Source organism: Eublepharis macularius, chromosome 1, assembly GCF_028583425.1.
Source record: "Eublepharis macularius isolate TG4126 chromosome 1, MPM_Emac_v1.0, whole genome shotgun sequence".
Lineage (NCBI taxonomy): Eukaryota > Metazoa > Chordata > Lepidosauria > Squamata > Eublepharidae > Eublepharis > Eublepharis macularius.
The window spans coordinates 23,698,328-23,718,897 of NC_072790.1; the positions used below are offsets into that span (position 1 = coordinate 23,698,328).

The window sequence follows — 20,570 nt, forward strand, 5'->3', positions numbered from 1 at the left end:
AGGGTAGCTATTTGTACAGCCATTTCTTCGGGTGATGGTCTCTCTCCCGCCACCATTAATGAGAGTAGATGTATGGCATGAGCTAGGCTTTCTTCCATATCAACTAACCTAGCTTCTAGCAATTGAATTCTACTTGGACCCAGTTGGTCCGTCGTAGAGTCCCCAGCGGCGGCGGCCACCGGGGTATTCGGCCTCCAAGGTGGAGGGTCTCCCTGATCGCCTTGCGATCTCGCTGCTAGAATTCCTTTGGCCAGTCCAGTAACTGCCGAAATGCCGGAATCCACAGCCAGGGTACGATTTTGCATCTGTACCCAACTTTGCTCGGAAATCTCTGGTTGCCCCGTCCACGGAGTGAGTTCCGAATAGTCCCAACTTAGGACGCTGTGGTGGGACGTTTCCCATTCTATCTGTTCGGTCGTCCTGTTCCAAAATAGCCATGGTTGGCTGCTGTCCAGTTCAGGGACTGTTTCTAGGCTTCGGCGCCCGTCCATGGGTAACGGATGGGGCACCCCACTGGCCCTGCGCTCTCTCGTTTCTCGGGGTCTGGCTCCCCACTCCGAGGGTGTGGGTACCGAGAACAATGGGATGGTGATGGCTGTCGGCTTTTCACCTCCACTGTCGAGATCGACGAGAGGAGGGGTGGTAGTTGAAGCTCCGTTCCCTGCCAGTGCAGGGTCTTGAGGTCGTAACTGTTGATCGCCGGGAGAAGCATACGGATCAAACAAAGGATCCCTGTCCGGGACTGCTTTGGATTCCGATGGGCCCGGCTTAGACATGATTGGTAACAAAATGTCAGACTGTGGCTAGATAATGTCCTTCCTACAGGTTCTCCTTTACAAGCAAACAAGAGTCCATTGTTTGAATAAGGAAACTTTACTGCAGAAATGGTTCATTATAGTCCACTGTCCTGAATAGGAGATTCAGGATGGTACAAGAGCATTGTTACCAATGAAGGGCAAAGCATGAGGTACAAAGTAACAGTTCCCAGCTGAACCAGCCTCCCCCCACAGTTCTCAAAACAACATCTTTCAGACTTGGGAAGCTGGACTCTCTCAAGGCCAATCTTGGGTGGAACGTTGTTAGACAAAACAATCTCTTTTGGTGAGAAGTCTGCTTGGGAACTTGTGCACCTGTGGAGAAAGCACTTAAACACTAGAAGCATTAGAAAATGGAGTCAGTACAGCTCATATACACACTGAACCAGACAGTCCTACTCGAAAATCAGCAACTGTAGTAAAAATCCTGCCTCCCCTGAATCCCAGATCGAAAATTATAATGGATTTTTTTCTTGGCTCACTCTCCTAGTTTGCTTCAAGTTTATCCTTAAATAGCCTTCCTGAGGACAGTGAGAGATCATTCAGGCCAGCTGTACATGCTTTTGTACCTGTGATGTTCTTGTGAATGGGTGCAAAGTGGGGCTTTTTTTCAGCAGGAACGCGGTGGAACGGAGTTCCGGAACCTCTTGAAAATGGTCACATGGCTGGTGGCCCCGCCCCCTGATCTCCAGATAGAGGGGAGTTGAGATTGCCCTCCGAGGGCAATCTCAACTCCCCTCTGTCTGGAGATCAGGGGGCGGGGCCACCAGCCATGTGATCATTTTCTCCAAGGGCAACCCACTGGGTTCCACCACCTCTTTCCCCAGAAAAAAAGCCCTGGGTTCAAGTATGCTTAGACAGCTAACTCACTTCAGTTTGGCAAACTCTGTTCTGCCCATTTCATCTTGGCTCATAAACCAAACACGAGAACCGTTCATCACAACATCATGATCGCCACCACAAAGCGAGTGAAAAAAACACATCGGGAGGAGGAGGAGGGAAACGTGTGAATCTTAGTACTCAAATGCCTTAAGGAAGTTGATAAATAAATCGTATGTTGGCCCCAGAAACCTAAATAAAGGATTCCATGTTTGGGCTGTTAGTTGAGTCTATCGTTTAGCAGAGAAAACATGGTTATAGGTGGTTGTGAGCTGGTTCTGCTGGCTGGTGTGTGTGCAGGATAAAAAATAACAAAGCATACACTTGGTTTATATTTAGAAAAGAAATAAGAGTTGTTTATTGTAGGAACTCCATACTCTGATAGGAAACAATGATAGACAGAGCCTCCTAACTACCTATCTATTCTAAGGATGGGAATGAATGCCATGGCAAATCCTGCATCCATGCTTCCAAGATGGAGGGAGGAGGTGTTGCCTGGAACAAGGCCAGGAAGAGAAGAAGTGAGAGGGAGGAAGTCAGGAGGAGGAAATCCTGAGAATAGCAATCTACATATCAAAGCTTGGTCAGAGCAGTTAACAGTAAACAGTAGACAGAGTGCCCTGACCTCTCTATCTTTCTAACTCTTTGGTTTGTCCACCTCTGAAACACTAGGAAAGGGACAGCGCTTAATTGTCCTCTTCTAACAGAAGTGACGAGACGACCCTAATCCTATTGGCTTGTGGTTTTTCCTACTAGAAATGATTCTTCTGACTATAGTTCTTCTCTTGGCTGCTGTTCTGGACCAATCTCTGGAGCAGGTATGAACCAAATACTGTATGAATCAGATCTATTATTGCATTGTGACAAAGACTTCATCAGTAACATACAATTACTTGGAACCTCACAATTTCTGGAAATAGTTTCCCCCGAGTACTCCTGATCCTTACTCTTAACAGTTTTTCACATCAAATGTCAAAGGGCCACACCTTTATAAGAGGGAAGGATGGAAAACATGATATAAAGGAAGACCTGTGAAACTTCCAGAGCTATAATCACAGAGTGGGAAAGGCTAGCCTGACTGTTTTTCTGATTTATTATTATTTTTATATTTATATTTTTTTATTTATTTATATTTATATTTTTATATTTATTCATTTAGAGTCCACCTTTCTCACTGAGATCCAAGGCAGATTACACAGTTCAAGACAGATACAATATAAGCAATGGCTAGGACATTCACTGAGCAAGTACCATAATGAACAGCAGCTAGGATATTCATTGAACAGATACAACAGCACATGGTAGCAGGAAATCTGAAAACAAGAATAAAGTTGAGCACAGAGATGAAATCTCCTGAAACAACGCATAACTAATTCACATGGCATGTTAAGCAGTGTGGAAACTCCCTAATGGTGCATAACCACATCAGCAGACAGTACCCAATAGCGTAGCGTATCATCTGTGCCCCTCCCTACCAAAGCAGCTCTCTAAGCTATTTCTTAGGACAGCCCTATTATCTGCGTAGAAAGCCCTCCTAGATAATTCTGTTTTGCATACTTTGCAGAAACCCTTTCCATATCAAATCCTTGAAGATCTGCCCCAGATCCCCAGCACATTGTATGGTTTACAGATACAGAGGCACCTTCATGGCCACATAATAATAATGAAAAGTCATGAAAGAGGTGAAATGCACAATTCAGGCTGGGTGTGACTCCTCCCCTCTGAATGGAATGCCTGAAAGGCAGTTACTTCTGATAATGAGATAACCATCCAGAGTCTCTATTCAATCCAAGTCTGGTTGAGTCAAATTTACATATGAATTCCAATCCATTTCAAAAGCAGAATTGTGCACTCCACCTCTTTCATGACTTCTGCAACTGATATGCTTCTACTCCCCCCTCCCCTCACTCTGCCCAGTTTCTTCATACCCTCCATGCATCTGACGAAGAGAGCTGTGGTTCTCGAAAGCTTGTGCTACAATAAAGTTGGTTTGTCTTAAAGGTGCTACTGGACTCTTTACTGTTTTGGTTTTAATACATTAGGCTCATTATAAGAAGAAACTGGGTTTTTTTCCAAAGAAATCAAAAATATATTTTTATAATTGTTAGGAGGAGAATGAAGAGAATGAAGAGGAAGATGAATCTGATTTATTAACAGGGAGTGGTATCTCCCCAGAGATTCAGCAGCAAATTCTGGACAAACACAATGACTTGAGGAGAGAAGTGGAGCCGACTGCCAGAAACATGCTGAAAATGGTAAGAGACAATATACAGATTCAATTCCTGAATTACTGCTCAGGTAGCCAAATTTTGTGCCACTTGCTACACAACCAGAAATGTTCTCCCGTTTGCTAATGGATGAGGTTCCAAGTTTCTCCTTTAGGTATTGTAACACTTTTATATGTATTACCTACTCTTTTATCTATACATAGTTTATTGTATAATTTTTAGTTAGTTTTTATCTTTTGTAATAATCTGTTTTATTTATTTTATGCTCTTTTGACTTTTAGAGGGATGTTATACTGGCACAGTGCCATAATAACACATAGATATAGATATAGATATAGATATAGATATAGATATAGATATAGATATAGATATAGATATAGATATAGATATAGATATAGATATAGATATAGATTTTTTTTCTGGAAAAAGAGGTGGTGGAACTCAGTGGGTTGCCCTCGGAGAAAATGGTCACATGGCTGGTGGCCCCGCCCCCTGATCTCCAGACAGAGGGGAGTTGAGATTGCCCTCCGTGCATATGTTATTATGTTATGTCTATATTATTTATGTTATATCTATATCTATATCTATATCTATATCTATATCTATATCTATATCTATATCTATATCTATATCTATATCTATATCTATATCTATATCTATATCTATATCTATATCTATATCTATATCTATATCTATATCTATATGTTATTATGACATATTATGGCATCTATATGTTATTATTATTATTTAGATTGCCCTCCACGCTGCTGAGTGGCGCGGAGGGCAATCTAAACTCCCTTCTGTCTGGAGATCAGGGGGCGGGGCCACCAGCCACGTGACCATTTTCAAGAGGTTCTGGAACTCCATTCCACCCCGTTCCAGTTGAAAAAAAGCCCTAGATATAGATAATTCCTGATATTGTTGATTTTCTTTTACTAAGATGAGCTGTCACAGATATTCACTTAACATGGAAACAGGTCCTTTAACGATGGTTGACAACGTCCTCTCTCTATGGCCTGGTTTGCTCTTTGCCAATGCAGAGTAGGAAGAGAAAAGCTCAAAAGAACATCCAGAGACCAGGCCTCTGTGACAAGTTGGTGGCTAAGATAATCGCTGCCCATGATTTCTTAAATGCTGCCACCACAAAATCCCTTAGCACAACACATTGCAAATTAACTAGTCTCATCCTTAAGGACGCCAATCAGTTGTGTAAAGTGTGCACTTAATTTCTCTTTATACACACATTGAATAATTTTCATTTTAGGTTCAATACATGTACAGCTCAACATGTGATTTAATTCCCATATTTATCTAGGTATTGAAGTTTCATTTGTAAAGTGTACATGCTTGGATCTTTCTTACACGCCGTTGTACATATGGCCGAGTTGCTAGGCCATTGACAGGAGTGGGGGATCCTCCTCGCCCCTGGTTCCCATTTCCCACTGCTGCTTGGAGTAGCGGCAGGAGAAAAATAATTTTTAAAAAGGCTGTCAGGCAGCTGGTATGATGTCACCTGTGAAAAACCTGTGTCACCAGACCTCTTTAGGAATCACCAGAAACTCTATGCTAACACCCAGAGAATCCTAGAGAGGCATGATGTCACTTCCATGGTTTTACCAGAAGTGATGTCACACCATTGCTGACAGCCTCCCTCATGACCTCAGCCCTCAGCCCTCCAGTCTCCTGCAGGTACTTGCAAGATATACATGTGTAACATGTGCACAGGGCTAGCATAAGGCAGTTTCATGTATTCATGTAGGCCCAGAGGCCCCTGCAGCATGCTGCAATTAATAATAACATAATAATAACGTTTGATTTATATATCGCTTCAGGACAACAATGCACACTTAGAACGGTTTACAAAGTGTGTTATTATGATCCCCACAACAACAACCATCCTGTGAGGTAGGTGGGGCTGAGTGAGCTCTGAAAGAGATGTGACTGATGCAAGGTCACCCAGCTGGCTTCATGCGGAGGAGTGGGGAATCAAACCTGGCTCTCCAGATTAGAGTCCTGCCGCTCTTAACCACTGCACCAAACTGGCAGGGATTTGCTGATGGAGTTTTGGAAGTGTTATATAACTATGCATTTGTCTAATAGAAGAAGAAGCCTTGTAAAGCTTGCTGGTCCATAGACTGCATCCCAACCTTTCATTGTAGCTGCTTTAAGTAACATACAGTGAAATCTTTAGTTTTGAAACAGCTGAGGCTATCCTCAAATTTAAGCAAGCAGAATAGCTGACAGCTAGCTGATCCACTAGCTATCCTGACATCCTGCTCTCTTGTGAAAGGCAATGAATCTGTCAATAGGGTACAAACATTGATGAGAATAGATTTTTGGTTCCCTGGCTTCCAACCGGACTGTGGTCATGAAACAGTCAGAGCTAACCATTTTAAGATTCATTGATTTCAAAGAAAGGCATAAGCACATATTCAAAGTTATCTAGTAGGAACCGGTATGAAATTAAAGAATGGACATTTGACTCGTGCACAACAAAGGAGTCTTAAAATAACTCAAATGTGATGCTTGTTTCTTCATTTCTTTGTTTTAATGAGATATGGAACGAAACAGTGGGAGAAAGTGCTAAAAAATGGGCTGACCAATGTGTGCCAAGGAGCAGTCCTATACAGCTCCGAACTTTTGATGGTAAGTGAAGTGAAATGATAAATTGCACCTCTCCTGCCATCCCCTCAGGTTTATCACCAAGTGTACATTCAACAGAGAGCCACTCCTAAGTCTTTGATACCTTTACGCAGGGCTCATTTGGAGGGGGAACATGCCAGAACGCAGTTCCAGCAGTTCCCCCAAAAGGTCACTGTCAGGTGGCCCTGCCCACCTGACTTTTGGCCATTTTAGGCAGGGGAACCCTCCACTACCTGGCACCAACCCGATCCTGGCCGTTTCGGCCCCGATCCGGGCCCAAAAGGGCCCCAAATGGCCATTTTGGGCCCATTTGGGCCCATTTCCACCAGGATGAGGGCCGAAATGGCTGGGATTGGGGGCCATTTTGGGCCCGTTTTGGCCTGGATTGGGGCCAAAATGGCCCTGATCGGGCCACTGCCAGGTGTGGGAACACTCCCTTGTCTGGCAGCAACCAAATCCTGGGCACTTTGGGCCTGATCAAATCAATTTTGCTAGTGACACACTTCCGGTGATGGTAAGGGGCATGGCATATGCTAATGAGTTATGCTAATGAGTTATGCTAATGAGTTCCTGCAGCTCTTTTTCTACGAAATGACCCCTGCCTTTATGTTATGTGTTTTGAAATACGTGTTTCTCTCAAAACCATAAGTCATGTTGGATGTCCATGACTAGAAGTGCAATCCTTGGCAGAATTGGTTTCTGCCAAGATTAGCCAACCTACTGAGGTTAAGAAGCTGAACATGTTCAGGATGGATTTTTATTAGTTTCATTCTAAATGGACATCCTTGACATTCACATATTTCCCCAGTGGCAGTGGAGGAGGGAGGCAACTTGGGAGTCCTGAATTTGACTGGATAATGACCCCAGAGGAATGGGTCAAGTATTCTTTTTCAACCCCTCTCTTGTGCTCAAACTAGCATTTTCTGAAGGCTATTTGTCATTTTTTAAAAATGTTCGGTTAGAGGTGGGCATGGTCCGGGAAATGGACCTAAATTAGGCACAGTCCTACCCAGTTCATGGTTCGTGGGACTAACCTTTTTCATGAATTTTGGTCAGTTTGGGCATGTCTGTTGGTCCGTGATACGTGAGTCCAGACATCCTGGCGCCGGTCTATCAATTCCCTAGGCAATAGAGGGAATGTCTGCAGCCCTTTTGCAGCCCTTAAAAACTTGATAGGCAGTTCTGCCTGCAGAGCAGAGAGCTCTCATTCTACTCTATGGAGCAAGAAGCAAGAATGGATTCCATAGGCAATGGAGGGGTGGACATTCTGCAGCCAATCTTAGCCCTCAAAACTTTGATAGGCAGCTCTGCCTGCCAACCAGAGAGCTCCCATTCTTCTCTATGCAAGCAAGGAGAAAGAATTAATTCCCTCAGCTGGGAAGGTGTCTGTGTGGTGGGGTGAGGGGGATCTTCCTCACCGTGAAAAGTTTGTGGTCCGTGATCCATGAAAATCAACGGACCACAGGCTCGTGGTCCGTGGGTTTTTCACGGTCCGTGCCCACCTCTATTATTGATTGTTATTTGCACTTGTGGGTTACCTTTGGTTTGCTCTTAGTAAGAGTTTTCCACTGTCCTTACTAGAGCTGGATCCTTACTGGATCCTTACTAGAGATGGACATGAACCAAAATACAAACCAAAGTTCATCACAAACTGGACTGGTTTGTGGTTCATGAGCTGGCAGTTTGTCAGAGCCTATTTCTGACGAACTGCCACGAACTTTAGGCTGGTTAGTTTGGTTCATTTTTCGATTTGTCACTGCAGACAGCCCAGCACCAATCAATCAGTTTCCTAGCCAATGGGGATAGGCTTTCTGCAGACCTTCTGCTGCTTCAGAAGTGACGTTGTCACGAACTGGTTTGCGAACCAGGGCAAGAGTGTGAAAGTTCATGGTTCGTGAAACGCAATGAACCACAAACCACACGGTTCGGTATTTTCCCAGTTTGTGCCCATCTTTAATCCTTACTTTTCCACAGATGGAAAGAAGGGGAAACAGTTTTCACTGATTCCACCTGCCCCCCTGCTGTTCCTGAGCTTCCCTTGTCCCCGAGGAGCAGCATTTCAGGCAACAATTTGGGCTGTGGAGGGGGGGGGAAGGAAAATTTAAAGTCACAAACATTTTAGAAGGGATAAGCACAAAGGTTTTGGGGTAAACAACATGTACTTAAGTATTTGTCAATCGTTTTTGCATTTGATTTTTTAAAAAATGAATTTTATTTTCTTAACAGTACATAACCTTAATTAACTGTATACTTAAACATACTTTGCCAGTGTAGTGTAGTGGGTAGAATAATGGAATAAGACCCGCATGATCCAGGTTCGATTCCCCACTCTGCCATGGAAGTTTGCTGAGTGACCTTGGGCCAGTTGCGCTCTCTCAGCCTAACCTCCCCACAGGGGTTTTTTGTGAGGAAAAAAATGGAGGAGAACAGAATTTATGCTGCTTTGGGTCCCCATTGAGGAGAAAGGCGGTGTATTAATAAAGTAAAAAAAAAATTGGATATCTGTTGTAGTCCACATTGAATACAAAAAGCCGGGAATCCACAAGTTAACCAAATCTTATTATTAAATATAAGTGCAAAGTGCAGGTGCAAACAGTGTAAACAGTGTACAATAGCAATAAATGAATATAAATATGAATGCAATTTCAGTTCATCAAAGTCCGTATACAAAATCCATAAATAATCCACAATGGGAGATCCGGAGGTAGGAGAAAGCTGTGCCAGGGTACCAGGTAAGTACCAGGTAAGTAGACCACAGTCCACACAAGGGTAGAAGATGAGTGTGCCGACGGGCAGATACGTGCATAGATTTTCCAGTTCCCGTTTCGTGTTGAAAACACTTCTTCTTAGGCACAATGAACATGGAAGGGCAAAGTTCTCCCGGTCACAAACACTCCTAGATCATGTCTTTTACTGTAAGGTTATCCACGGACAGATCCTACCTCTGGATCTGAATACAAAAAGATTGCTAGGATCTTTTTGTATTCAGTGCTATCTACTATCCGGGTTTGTCTCCCCCACTCTTGGTAGTCCACATTGATGCAAATGCTTGGATGAATTAACAGCCAATGAATCTGAGTATGATTTTAAGTATGAATTCTTAGTAACAACTATAATTCTTTTGTAGATGTTTTGTGTGGTCAGACTATTTATCGATCTAATTTTGTCAGTTCCTGGCCAGAAGTAGTCGACTACTGGAATACGAAAAAAGACAATTTCCAGTACGGTGTCGGGCGTATTGATCCCTCTAAAAGCATTTATAGCTACACACAGGTATGAACATAAACACAATCAGGATTGAGAAAGTAATATGAAACAGAGGTAATATCTGTCTATCATCTGTTTACCTATCTATTTTTATCCGTTTTTAAATTGGGAAATGTCATGCGGGGGTGGGGGGAATTGGATTGAGGTCTCACTAATATGTGGATGACAGCCAGCTCCATTTCTTTGTAACAGTTAAGCCAGGTAGGTCTGTGGAATTCTTGGGGCCTGATGAAGTTAATAGGATAGATGAGGTTGATACTGGTTGATCTGGTTGATACTGAGTGAGGTGTTGTTGATCAATGAAAAACGCTGTTTGAGGACTGTGGGGTCAACCTGCCCCAAAGGGGATTCCACTCCCTATGAAGAAACAGTTTCATCATTTGTGGAGGCTGCTGGATCTTGGCCTACGGTTGGAAGGGCAGGCCTTCTCCATGGCACGTAGTGCTTTTTGTCAGCTTTGGTTGATATGCCCCCTACAGTTGTTCCTTAAACAGTGATCTGGTCACTGTGATCCATGCTCTGAACATATTCAGGTTAGACTATTGTAATATGTCCTGTGTGGGGCTACCTTTGAAAACTGTCTGGAAGTTTCAGCAGGTCCAAAATATAGCAGTCACATTATTGTTGGGGGCTGGATAGTTCTTTCCTTCCTTACTTTATTTATAGCCCACCTTTCTCACTGAGACTCAAGGCAAATTATAACACCAGACAAAACATAGTAGTATAGTCCACAGTTCCTAACCCCTCTATCAAAGCATCCTTCTGAACCATTTCATTACAGTACAGCCCTATTACCTGTGTAAAAAAGAACTCCTGAATAATTAAATTTTGTACAGTTTGCAGAAGGCCAGGAGGGTGGGAGCCTCCCTAACCTCATCAGACGGGCCTTTCCGTAAAGTCAGTTTGGAGATTCCAGCCAGTACAGTAACTCAGTTATTATTGGGAGCTAGATGGAACATGCTTATTACTCCCATTTGCCATCTGACGGCAATGCTGATTCTGCGAACCTGGGCAGATCATGGAAGGGAGGGCAGGAAGGGTTACATCAGTGCTTAGTTCTCACGGCCCCTTCTTATATGCCCAGGGTAATGCCGATCGCCACTTTGGGGTCAGGTGGCAATTTTTGCCAGGCCAGTTTGGCTAGGGATCCTGAGGGTGTTTTGCCATCTTCTAGGCATGGAGCAGGGGTCACTGGTGGTGGAGGAAGGGGAGGTAGTTGTGAATTTCCTGCATTGTGCAGGGGTTGGACTAGATGACCCTGCAGGTCCCTTCCAACCCTATGATTCTATGATTTTGCAATCCCTCTACTGGCCATCATTACTGGTTCAATTTGTTGGAATAGGCGACTCAGCCTGCCTTTGGACACTGGGGGGCGCTGCATGTCTCTTTGAATGTAATGTATAAGTCTAGCAATCTGCCACTCTCTTGTCTAAGGTGGGAACGCCTACTGACTCCTCCTCTCTTGCCTCTGTGCTTCTTGGGAGATTTCACACCTTCCCTCATGCTCTTCTAAGAGAAAGATGTAAAGCCACCATGCTCCTCATGGAGCCCTTCTCTTTGTCCACAAACCCTCTTCCAGCCTCGCTGCCTATATTTTCAGGCCGTGGTATTAGCTTAGTGAATGTAACTCTATAGATAGGTTCTTTCCCTTGATATTACCAGAAGATATTGCTATGGAGAAATCTGCTACAATAAACTGTAAGTTCTATCTTTCTATGAATTTTGTCTGAGGATTAATTAAGGCACGTTTGTGAGGGTTTAAAACGCTTCTGACTAAATTACTCTGCTATGTTACTCTGCTAAGTTACTAAACTAAAATATATAAAATACCATAAATCTCTAACACAATTTAAGGTATTTGCTATAATATACAAAGCCCTTCACGGTTTAAATACATCATATCTGTAGGACCACCTCTTCCCCTATGTACCTCCATGCTGAAAATTGCTTATCTTTTTCTTGGTATGATTCAAAGTGTTGGTTCTTAATGGTTCTAAATGGATTGGGGCCATGATACTTGAAGGACTGCCTCCACTCCAATTGTCCACCCCCCCCCCCAGTTAAGATCCTATTCTGAGAGCCTTCTCTCAGTGACCCTGCCCTCAGAAGTGAGGTAGCTGACAACCAGAGACAGGGCATTTTCAGTGGTGGCCTCTTACCTTTGGAATGCCCTTCCTCTTGACACTCATCTTCCCCTTTTAGGCACCAGGCTAAAACATCCCTTTTTATTCAGGCTTTTAACAAAGAAGTTTTACCTTTTCAGTTGTCTTGTGGACTGCTTCCAAAAAGGATTATTTTAGGGATATATTTAGTCAGCTCAGTGATTGATTTGTGCTGGTTTTATGCCCATGGGTTGTTTTTACTGTCTTGTTTACTTTTAATATTAATGTCATTTCTGGGTGATCACCTGGAAGTTACGTCACCACCACCCTCCCTCCTGCTGTGACAGTCTAGGAATTCCCTCAGTTGAGGGAATTGATGAGGGAAATACCTAGAGTGTTGCAACCACAGTGACCAGAAGTGATGTTGCCATGTTTATTAAGTCATCCCTCAATTTTCTCCTGTGAGAGCAGACAAGAATTGGGGAGAGCTGGCAGGGTCAATGAACAACTTGATAAACCTAGTTCTGGTCTGGATTCCAGCTGAAATGGAACTTCCATCTCTTCTATCCAGATGGTTTTATATTTAAACATGGGGAGCAGGAAGAAAACACAAGGCACCTTGTATTGTCGAAGGCTTTCACGGCCGGAGAACGATGGTCGTTGTGGGTTTTCCGGGCTGTATTGCCGTGGTCTTGGCATTGTAGTTCCTGACGTTTCGCCAGCAGCTGTGGCTGGCATCTTCAGAGGTGTAGCACCAAAAGACAGAGACCTCTCAGTGAGAGACATTGAGACACTGAGAGATCTCTGTCTTTTGGTGCTACACCTCTGAAGATGCCAGCCACAGCTGATGGCGAAACGTCAGGAACTACAATGCCAAGACCACGGCAATACAGCCCGGAAAACCCACAACAACCAACAAGGCACCTACTTTGCGTTCTCCACGATGCCATTCAAGATTTTTTCCATTTCTTCAATCTCTGTCTTTCTGCACTGAGATTGATTGGACCAGAAGTTGCTTGAAATATGGTCTAGTCAATATTAACAATCTTCTAATTAGAAATTAAAACTAACAGAAATTGGGCATTAGTTGAGCAATAAACATTTTTTTGTTGTTTTCCTACCAAGTCTCAGCTAATATTACATTTCCATGGAACTTTTACTCTTGAAAGCTCAAGCCTTGGACATCTAGTTGTTGTTTAAGGTGCTTATTGGACCTGGATCTCCTGCAGTAAAATCAAGTCACTAGTGATAGCAGTAAGTTGCTTCATTCAGCTTGAAAGTCACTTTATACATGAGATGTTTCAGCAAATACCTAAAGCCACAAAATCTGAGAATGTGACAGCCACAAGAAGCGTAAAGGTACACTCGCCAGGAAATCAGAATCACCTCTGTGTAATATATGAAAAGGATCTGACACAAGATCCTTTTCATATTCATTGTATGGGTTATGGAGAATCCTACTTCCCTTTCTATGATGCTATAATTATAAGAATTATAAGAATTTCTGTTCAAATCAATACTTTTATTCTGCAACAAAATCTGCCCCAAATTTAATGTGTGGTTTTCTTTCTTATATTCATAGGCTATTTGGTATAATTCATACATGCTTGGATGCGGAATTTCTTATTGCCCAGACAGTCAATATCCTTTCATGTATATCTGTCAGTATTGCCCTGCGTAAGTATAATTTTTGAAAAAAATACACACATTCTTCTACTTCACAAAGGTTATGTCATTGCCTACCCAAGAAAAATCCTGCCATAAATCTTGAAATTATGTTGCTGCTGCAGTAGGGAAGACAGCAGGTTGCGTACGGGTAATCATCTACTGAGCTCTGATTTGCAATACAGAAGTGATTCCATGATTTTTTCCACTTTATGTGTAGAATTTGTTTATTTATTTGACTTATAGCCTGGAAGCTCAGGGTGGCTTCCAATAATATTCTAATAAAAATACAATAACATTAAAACCATTTAATCCAGCCCAGCATTGCGGGAAAGCTAATTATAAGCATTCTTGTTAGCAGGGCTTTTTTCTGGGAAAAGAGGTGGTAGAACTCAGTGGGTTGCCCTTGGAGAAAATGGTCACATGGCTGGTGGCCCCACTCCCTGATCTCCAGGCAGAGGGGAGTTTAGACTGCCCTACGTGCCACTAAGCAGCGTGGAGGGCAGTCTAAACTCCCCTCTGTCTGGAGATCAGGGGGCGGGGCCGCCAGCCATGTGACCCTTTTCAAGAGGTTCCGGAACTCTGTTCCCCCGCGTTTCCGCTGAAGAAAAGCCCTGCTTGTTAGACATTCTTTTACAAAGGATCATTGGGGAAATCTCATTGATAAATATTGTTTCAGTGCAGACAAAGATACTGGGAAACCTGTTGCCACAAATGAAAAAACAAACAGATGTTCAGCTGCCATTCCTATATTACTAAGGCATGACTAGATTGGGACCGAAACAGCTCGGATCGGGCCTCTGACAGGTGGTTGATCACTCTCCTGCTCAGCAGTGGCCCAATCCTGACCATTTTAGGCCCCTTTTCAGCCATTTTCAGCCCCTTTTTGCCATTTTGGGCCCAATTTCAGCCCTGAATGGCCAGGATTGGGTCCAAAACAACCAGTGATGCCAAGGGGTGTGGCATATGCTAATGAGTTATGTTAATGAGTTCCTCCAGCTCTTTTTCTATGAAATGACCCCTGCACACACCAAGGGCCATTCTACACTTTACACAGAATGAAGCAGTAGAATAAGGGATGCATTCCTTTTTCATTCAGGCTTTCAACTATGGGTTTGATTCAGGGATTTTTTTCAGCAGGAACGCGGTGGAATGGAGTTCCAGAACTTCATGAAAATGGTCACATGGCTGGTGGCCCCGCCCCCTGATCTCCAGACAGAGGGGAGTTTAGATTGCCCGGAGGCAATCTCAACTCCCCTCTGTCTGGAGATCAGGGGGCGGGGCCACCAGCCATGTGACCATTTTCTCCGAGGGCAGCCCACTGAGTTCCACCCCCTCTTTTCCCAGAAAGAAAGCCCTGGTTTGATCTTTTAAACTGTTCTTACACTTGGTTTCTAGACTAGCCCTGCCAACCTCCAGGAGGGGTCTGGAGTTCTTCTGGAATTACAACTGATCTCCAGTCTACCCAGATCAATTCCCACGGAGAAAATGGCAGCTTTGGAGGGGGACCCTGTGGCATCACACTCTTGCAGAGTTCTCTCTCCTCCTGAGACTTCACCCACCTGAGGCTCTACCCCCAAATCTTCAGGAATTTCCCAACCCAGTGTTAGCAGAGTTAGTCTGCCAAATGGTTTATACTTTTCAATTTTATTGGCTGGTTTTTAATGGATATTAATTTTAATGATTACTTTTTGTGTGTGTGAGCTGCCTCATGCAGGTGTCCAAAACACATAAAGGTTTTACATAAGTAAGGGCCAAAGATATTCTAAAGGTTTTCTGCTTGATTCATAACAAAATTGTTGATTGGATTCCTGTGGGAAGCAAAAGCAAAATTGTTTGATTTCTTGTTGAAAATGAAGGATGAAGTTTTCTATTGTAATTTTAGTCTGTCACTTTTATTGTCTTTCCCCTCATTTTTCCTTATCTGCTTTTTAAAACTTTCCTTCACAATTTCTTTTTTGTGTGACTTGAGATGTAACTATTATAACCCCCTTCTAGGGTTGCCAGCCTCCAGGGCTTTTTTTCTGGGCAAAGAGGTGGTGGAACTCAGTGGGTTGCCCTCAGAGAAAATGGTCACATGGCTGGTGGCCCCGCCCCCTGATCTCCAGACAGAGGGAGGTTTAGATTGCCCTCTGCATCGAGCGGCGCAGAGGGCAATCTAAACCCCCCTCTGTCTGGAGATCAGGGGGCGGGGCCACCAGCCATGTGACCATTTTCAAGAGATTCCGGGACTCCATTCCCCCACTTTCCCCCTAAAAAGAAGCCCTGCCAGCCTCTATGTGGGGCCTGGAGTTCTTCTGGAATTACAAAAGATCCCCAGACTACAGATATCAGTTCCCCTGGAGCAAATGGTTGCTTTGGGGGGGGGGGGTAGAGTCTGGCATTAAACCCTGCTGAGATACATTCTGTCCACAAACCCAGCCCTGCCCAGGCTCCAACATAGACTTGACAATCTTATCCCATGCTAGGCATTTCCTCAGAGATTCATACCATGTGGTCTATTTTGAAGTGTAATTGTACTGCGATGAATCTTTTCTGACATTTCTTTTGCCATGTTAATGGTGCAGGATGGTTCCCTGATGGTTTCTGGAGAGGAGAGGGCAGAAAACCTGATAGTGGCTCCCTCCCTTGGTCTGTAGATGCTGCTAGTTGTGGGTGCTCAGCTCACACCCCAACAAATATGCATAAAAATACTTTGCTACACATTATGAGTTATGTTTTAAAACAAGATTTTAAAGTAATTCAAGTTTAGGCAATGCTATCTTTTATGTAACTGGATAATAAAATATACTGTATTGCCCTGCGCTTTCAGAGGAAACATAGCAGGCCGAATAGGAACACCCTACAATGAAGGCCCACCGTGTGGAGATTGTCCAAAGTACTGTGAGGATAAACTCTGCAGTAAGTTACTTACTATTGATAATCAACTCTTCTGCATAATGCTAAGCCTCTCTTCAGCTATCTAATAGACTTTGCGAGTCAATTCAGAATCTCTTGCAAAGTAAGTTCTCAAGAAAGAGTTATCCATACTCTCTGTTATGGAGTTTCAACTGAATCTATGTCAAGATATTATGCTGTAGTCATTTCTCTCTGAAATAAACTCTACCATAAAAGGTGGATATATTCTGAACCTCTTCATAATGAACTTCTCATTATCCAGAATCCTATGTACAACCTCTTGATCTCAATAATCAGGGAAGACATGACTGTAGCAAGCGTTCTCTCAAGAAGTCCCATCCCACAAAGCATGCCAGCTTCAGGTTGGCAGCTATGAGGCCATACCATTTATGCCTCTGAGGAAAATACTACTTTAAGTCAATAATGGGACTTGGAGTAAAACAGATTGAGGTAAATACATATTCAAGAATTGATGTGTAGTCTTGACTAGAGGTGGGCATGAACAGAAAAAAACCTAAACATGATGTTTGTTGTTCGTTGCCATCCATGAACAGGGACTCACGAACAACCACAAACATGGCCCTGTTCACGAACATGTTCGTGGTTGGCTGTTTGTGGGGGCCAGCAGGCTCTCCTCCAGCCATCATTCAAGTCAAGATCCCTACTGCACCACTCCCAGAAACCTGACCTGAGCAGGCACTAGGAAAGGTACCAATAATAAATAATAGCTTGGCCCCAGAGCCTGGCAGCAGCCCTGGAACTTGAAGAGGTAGATCCCTATCCCACCACACACAAAGAAAATTCAAGCTCCAATGCACTCTCTCTGTCAAAATGCCAACAGCAGCAGTCTCTTCCTCTCCAAAGCCAGAGCTGGGAGCCCCCCCTCCCCCCTAGCCTTTGTTCCCTTGTAACAAATTTGGAGCTCCACACTGGAAAGGAAGACCTGCCTATCACCCTAAATTGGGCTTAGAATGGGGTTTCCAGGGCAACAGCAGGAGTTCAGACAAACAATCCCTGACTAAGTTGCCAAGGGAATTGATTGCAGGTGCCAGATTGTCTGGCTTGACGAACAGCAATGAACAGCAACAAACGAGGCTTGCAACAACCACCTGTTTGTTTAGAATGGGGCCTCACGAAAAGCTTGTTTGCGAACAGCAGATTGGGCTGTTCGTGGCTTTTTTTTGTTTGTATTGCTGTTCATGCCCATGTCTAGTCTTGACTAGGAGTAAAACAGAAATATATTCAAGAACTGGTGTGTAGTGACGGAATGTAGCTTTAGGAATATATTGTGTTGCAACAATCTGAGGGGAAATTAATATTTTTAAAAATAAATAATTTTTAAAATAATGCGTGTTTGGTCTTTCACATTTAACTTGGTTTTGTTTTGGTATCTTTCAGCCAACCCATGCAAGTATGTGGATCTTATCAATGACTGTGACAAACTGAAAGCTTTGATGGGCTGTAGCAAGGCCAATAAGCATGGACTTTGCAATGCCACCTGTAAATGCAAAAACAAAATTATATAACATGCATAATGAACTTATATAATAATTATATAATATGCATAATGAACTTCACACCACAAGACCAACTTTGGATCACTGTTCCTAACTGAAGAGGATGTATGCTATCCGCCGTCAAGTCACCTCCAACCTATGGTGACCCTATGAATGAAAGAACTCCAAAACGTTCTATTATTAACAGACCAAACAGGATAGAGATTTAGTATTAAAGGAAATTTCTATAGTTCTTTTTAGCCTTTGTTTTTTGGGGTCAAAAAGCACATTTCAAAGGTTATTTGTAAAGTGGTATGAGAGTATAGAATGGATCCTGGTTTGTTTAAACCTCAGTTTGATGCACAGACCTTGATTACTCTATCAGACATTCAAAACACACCACAGTTTGTGCCTCAATCCTGATTAGTCAGTGGCTCGCCTCCTTTCCTGCCTCCCTGCAGAATCCCTGAATGCTATCCCAAGTGCCCTTGCCATTGCAAGCTATTGCAGTCATGCCCGTTGGTGTCCAATGGCAGCAAAAGGCAGGGAAGCAAATGTTAAGATGCACCCCAAATAGGTGGAGATGCAATCATGTTTGGCAGCTGGGGGAGGGGGGGCATCACATTGTCAAGCCCTGTCTGAATGAAGGGAGCAACTCAGGAGTCAGCTGCAGCTGCTGAGAAAGGGCTCTAGGATGCTTCCTGGTTGGGTGAAATGGCAGAAAAGAGCAGCCAACTCTAGAAGAAGATTTGAAGGGTGTCCTATTAGGAGGATCTGCAGCTGACCAGGGAGGTTGGAGTGTCCTAGCTGCAGGGCCAGATCGAGGGGGGGCAGGGGGGGTAGTCTGCCCCTGGCGCTGCCAGGGAGGGGACACCGGGCTCCCGTGCTGCCTTTCGCTTGCCCCACGGGACAGGGGGTGGTCAGCTTGTCGCGCACCCCCTGTCCTGCAGGGCAGGCAAAAGGCAGTGCAGAGGGCTGCAAGGCTGCAAGGCTGCCCGCACTATGCGCCTGCCCTGCGGGACAGGGGGCGGCTGGCTGCCCCCTCTCCTGTGGAGCAAGCGAATGGCGTGGGCAGATGCACTGCCCTTTGCCTGCCCTGCAGGACAGGAGGTGTGCGGCAAGCCGGCCACCCCCTGTCCCGCGGGGCAAGCAAAAGGCAGTGCAGGGGGGCTGCAAAGCCAACCGTGCCATTCGCCTGCGGAGAAGGGAATGGCGCTGGCGGCTTCTCAGCCCCGCGCGCTGCCTCCAGCGCAGGCGTGATGACGTCACCCAAATGACATCATCACGCCGCGTCCGGAGCACGCGCGCGCGCGCGCACGCGAGGATTGATAAGCGTTGCCCCAGGTGCGGGGAACACTAGATCCGGCTCTGCCTAGCTGAGGTAGTGCACAAGAGTGGAGGGTACAATAAGAGGGTGGAATCAGATGGTGCCCCCCCTCCAATTTGAAGCCTTGTGGGGTCTCCGCTTGTATGAAAGAACAAGGGCGTTGTGTCATTGTTGAGGGAGAGTATCACATTTGTCCTTGTTGGCATCTGCTTCATGCACAAGGCATCATGTTACTTACTATAATAGCACTGGTGAGGGCCACCAATCTCCTGATTCAGTGGGAGACCTCCTGTTCTCCTTCAAAGTCTCTACTAGGCCAGCAGGAAGAAAACCAGAGAGTTTTGCCCAAATCCTAGAGTATTGTCATCACACTGGCGATAATGGCATCACTTCCAGATTTTTGCCAGAAATAATGTTGCACTGCTGGTGTGGAGTTATTCCCCTGTCCCCATCTCTCTCCTCCTGGTTGCCAACCACTGTCAACTACTACACATGTGCAAACTACTGCTGATCCCAAGAGATTAATATAGAGACAAACTCACAACCCCCCCAAGACTTTTCAGACAAAAAAATTATATAATGTTTACATATATCTGTTTTGCTTTATTTAAACAACTCCCCTGTGGTGAGGCAAAACCAAAGCATGTGTGGTGGTTAATGAATACCACTTTGCACACATGAAAGTCAACCCAGCGAACAGGCCCGATTTGGAGGAGTAGGATGTGAGCTAAGCAGGTGGATGTCCAGGCATCATAATTTGTTCTAGTGATTTATCCCAACCAAAGGTGCCCCCAACAGGCAGTTCCAAAGGTTCCCCCCTTCCCTCTGCAATGGTACCACCGCCTACCCACTGCATAAGCTTCCCCATGTGTTAGTGACAAAGTCATCCACCAAGCTCCTTTATTGCATCATAATATCATGCAAAAGACGACTCCACCTCACCGCCTGCCCACGGCCACAATTCCCCGTCAGTGATCAATGAATCTTCAATGAAATCAAATAAAATTTACAGGAAGGACAAGGAGCAATCTGCTCCTAAGGTAAGCAGACAAGTGAAATTGAGATGAAATATAAAAAAGCAGAAATCTGGGAGGAGGTCAAAAAGTGAGGCCAGAGATGTGAAGTAGGGGTCAAAACAAGAATGTGGGTCAAAAGAGGCTGCACTCTCTATCGGCACAAAGCATAGTAACATTAACGTTTATTCAATCCAATTTTCAATGACAAATGAAAATTTCATTGACAAACATCCA

At 44.2% G+C, this 20,570-nt stretch overlaps 1 protein-coding gene across 1 annotated transcript; it reads left to right on the forward strand.

Annotated features, from left to right (window-relative positions):
- The first annotated feature begins 2,452 nt into the window (after positions 1–2,452).
- On the forward strand, positions 2,453–18,023 carry LOC129323874 (cysteine-rich venom protein Cau1-like). The gene is made up of 6 exons (XM_054970655.1): positions 2,453–2,512; positions 3,803–3,949; positions 9,710–9,838; positions 13,517–13,611; positions 16,412–16,500; positions 17,896–18,023. Exons 1-6 carry the CDS (start codon positions 2,453–2,455, stop codon positions 18,021–18,023), a joined length of 648 nt encoding a protein of 215 aa, XP_054826630.1.
- The last annotated feature ends 2,547 nt before the right edge of the window (positions 18,024–20,570 follow it).

Excerpts from the sequence above, each read along its gene's own strand:
- LOC129323874 (XM_054970655.1), top strand. The coding sequence starts at position 2,453 with ATGATTCTTCTGACTATAGTTCTTCTCTTGGCTGCTGTTCTGGACCAA. Across the intron at positions 13,612-16,411 it reads ATCTGTCAGTATTGCCCTGC|AGGAAACATAGCAGGCCGAA; the intron begins GTAAGTATAATT and ends CTGCGCTTTCAG. Across the intron at positions 16,501-17,895 it reads CTGTGAGGATAAACTCTGCA|CCAACCCATGCAAGTATGTG; the intron begins GTAAGTTACTTA and ends GGTATCTTTCAG.